The sequence below is a fragment of the Lactuca sativa genome, chromosome 6, assembly GCF_002870075.4.
Source record: "Lactuca sativa cultivar Salinas chromosome 6, Lsat_Salinas_v11, whole genome shotgun sequence".
Taxonomy (NCBI): domain Eukaryota; kingdom Viridiplantae; phylum Streptophyta; class Magnoliopsida; order Asterales; family Asteraceae; genus Lactuca; species Lactuca sativa.
In genome coordinates, this window is record NC_056628.2 from 13965153 (window position 1) to 13967904 (window position 2752).

Sequence of the window (2752 nt, forward strand, 5' to 3'; positions counted from 1 at the left end):
ATTTTTATAATTCAGAACATTAATTCAGATGTTCCAACCAAACAGTCTGTTAAAAATTTAGATCTTAAAAATTCAGTCCTTCTTAGAAATTCAGACCTCTTAAAAATTCAGTACTTAAAAATTCAGATCTTACCGAACAGTCTCTTAACCTTAAAATACATTATCTAAGAGCTGTCACAATAAATGCCCTATTTACACATTGTCATGTCAATTAAATAAAAATGTCACGGAAGTTGAACACCAATATTATTAGAAAGATGTCGACCATAAATTTAAAAGAATGCATAAGGTAACACCCATCGTTCTTGCGCATCAAACATTAAATGCCATCACCAAATTCAATCAACTAACATATGTACAACTCATTCATGTTAATGGTCTGTATTCCAAGGTCGTGACCTCTAATGCTCTTTTTGTTTTCACACGTACTCAGCTCACAATCTAATCTCAATACAAAAAAATACAAAAGGTCAACAGAATACTTCCTTTTTAATTAATTAAAAAAGGTTTAAATGACAATTTAGGGGATATTAGTCACTAGTGTGACCATGTTATTTTTGTTGCATAACAATATACTTTATTATTTTTTTTATCAATATATACCATACATTTTAGGTTATTATCTATAAATAAATAAAATTACATTCATTATTACTATTACTACTATGACAAATAATAATAATAATAATTAATATATTTAAATTTTGTTAGTAGCATATTTAAAATAACAATCATACATTAAAAAAAATTCTACTAAATATCTTCTACCAGGTACGGCTATCAACTAAGTTTGTCTAATATTTCATACTGTATATTGATCAAAATCTCTCAAAAAGGTAAAAATAAAAGATTGACGCTTTCTTTAAAGTAGAATACAACCATTAATTATCGTCGGTTTGTAATCCCATTTGATTATTGGTGTCCTCGCGTACATCATTCACTTTATATAACTAACCGATTACGTAATCAACTATCATTTAATCATATCATAAGAAAGTAAAACCATGTATTTTCTCTCTCCTCCATCTCTCTATATAATTAAATTTCAAGGACATGTAATCCTTTTCTCCTTGATAATTTTTGAAGAAATGGAAAGTGGAAAGATGGAGAAAGTGACACAAACCCCGCAAACCAACCCCAAACGTGAAGTATGGGACTGCGAAAGCTCTCTTTACGACTCTTTTGAGCTCAAATCTTTCAAAAGACAACTTGATTCTGCAATATCCTCCAGGACCATGTCAATGCCCCACCTCTCCTCCTCCTCCTCCTCCCTCCGCCACCAAGTACCACCACCTTTCGACCACAAACCCACCTCCAAGAAACCCTTCAGACTCAGTCGCTCCCTCAACAAGCTCATCCGATCAGTTTTCCGGCCTAGACATAACCACCATACCTCATCAAGAGATGGATCTTTTTACGTTTATGATACTTCTAGTGCTCTCCACACCATACCAGAGGTGCCGGAGACCATGCCGGAGTTTGATCGGCTTTCACCCGACATGAAGTTATTGATCACAAGAACAGGTTCTGATCGGTTTATGCCAACTTCTCTTGGTATATCATGTGCTTGACAATAACAAAGATTTCATTTTCAACATGTTATTAGGTATAGTAATTAGTTCTCTTTGTTTTTAAAAGGTTTAATTATATGCTTTCATGTGTATAGGACCACGTATTATACTTTTAATTATAAGTTTACTTTTAAATATATAGTATGTAATTACTAATCAAATTCTTGAATATAGTACGGATGTATGTTTTTTAATGAATGAAAAAAATTAAAATAATTGTTGATCAAGTCAAATAATGTGGTATGAACTATATATAAAGTAGGTGTGTTGTATATTGTTGATGTGTTTTGACTATATATATTGATATACGGTCACTTTTGTCGTGCTAAGCCTGCTTAGGTTTGTGCTTATGGAGTTTCGTAATTATTCTGTCGATGTTCATCACTAATAAAAACCTTCAATTTCTAATTAAAATAATTATGTGTACAACAGCTGCCTTTTTAAAACAAGTTAGATATCAACTGTGTATTATCATTGGTTTTATTGGCGTAATGTATTTTGGGAAACTTTTCATTTTTTCAGAAACTTTCAATTTTTTCAGTACTTTTGTGTTGGTTTAGGTTTCTAGTTAGTTTAATTAGTAAAAATAAAGATTATGTTTATGTAATTTTATTTAGTATTCCTAGCAATAAAGACCTTGTTTAACAGGTAATTACAATTTCTTTTCTTTCCTATTATTCTTCTGTTTCCTATGTTCTTTCTTTCCTCTATTGCTCTCGACTTGTACCCCGAGAATGATTCCCAAGGTAACATCAGATTAAGTATTAACTTTTCACTTAATCACTTGGCATCAGAGCCAACCAAGTTGTTCAGTTGAAACCCCACCATGGAAATATCTTGTGTTAGCTAGCTAGGAGCAACTATGTGACATGGGCAAATAAATGAAAGTCTCCTCGCAAGCTCGGTAAGTATGAGATGCAATTGAGCCTAAGTATCCAAGAACCCAGTAGGTGACTAGAAGGACAAGATGGCAATGGTTGCCATCCTATAGAGTTTTTTACCATATATATACCCAATAAATATACTTTTAAACATATTTACCATATAGGGTTATTTAGTATATTATTTTATTTTTTAATGCTCGTTTGCTTTTCCTACTTTCATATTCATACCACGGAGCACAAAATAAAACCATTTTAAATGTATTCTAAACTTTTATATGTATTTTAAACTTTCATTGT

The 2752-nt window shown here is 31.6% G+C and overlaps 1 protein-coding gene across 1 annotated transcript; it reads left to right on the plus strand.

Annotated features, from left to right (window-relative positions):
- The first annotated feature begins 984 nt into the window (after nucleotides 1–984).
- On the plus strand, nucleotides 985–1807 carry LOC111918772 (uncharacterized). The gene has a single exon (XM_023914394.3). The coding sequence runs from the start codon at nucleotides 1005–1007 to the stop codon at nucleotides 1569–1571; it is 567 nt and encodes a 188-aa protein (XP_023770162.2). The 5' UTR covers nucleotides 985–1004; the 3' UTR covers nucleotides 1572–1807.
- Nucleotides 1808–2752: the final 945 nt, after the last annotated feature.

What these genes read in the sequence shown, in the direction of transcription:
- LOC111918772 (XM_023914394.3), top strand. Translation starts at nt 1,005, where the DNA reads ATGTATTTTCTCTCTCCTCCATCTCTCTATATAATTAAATTTCAAGGA.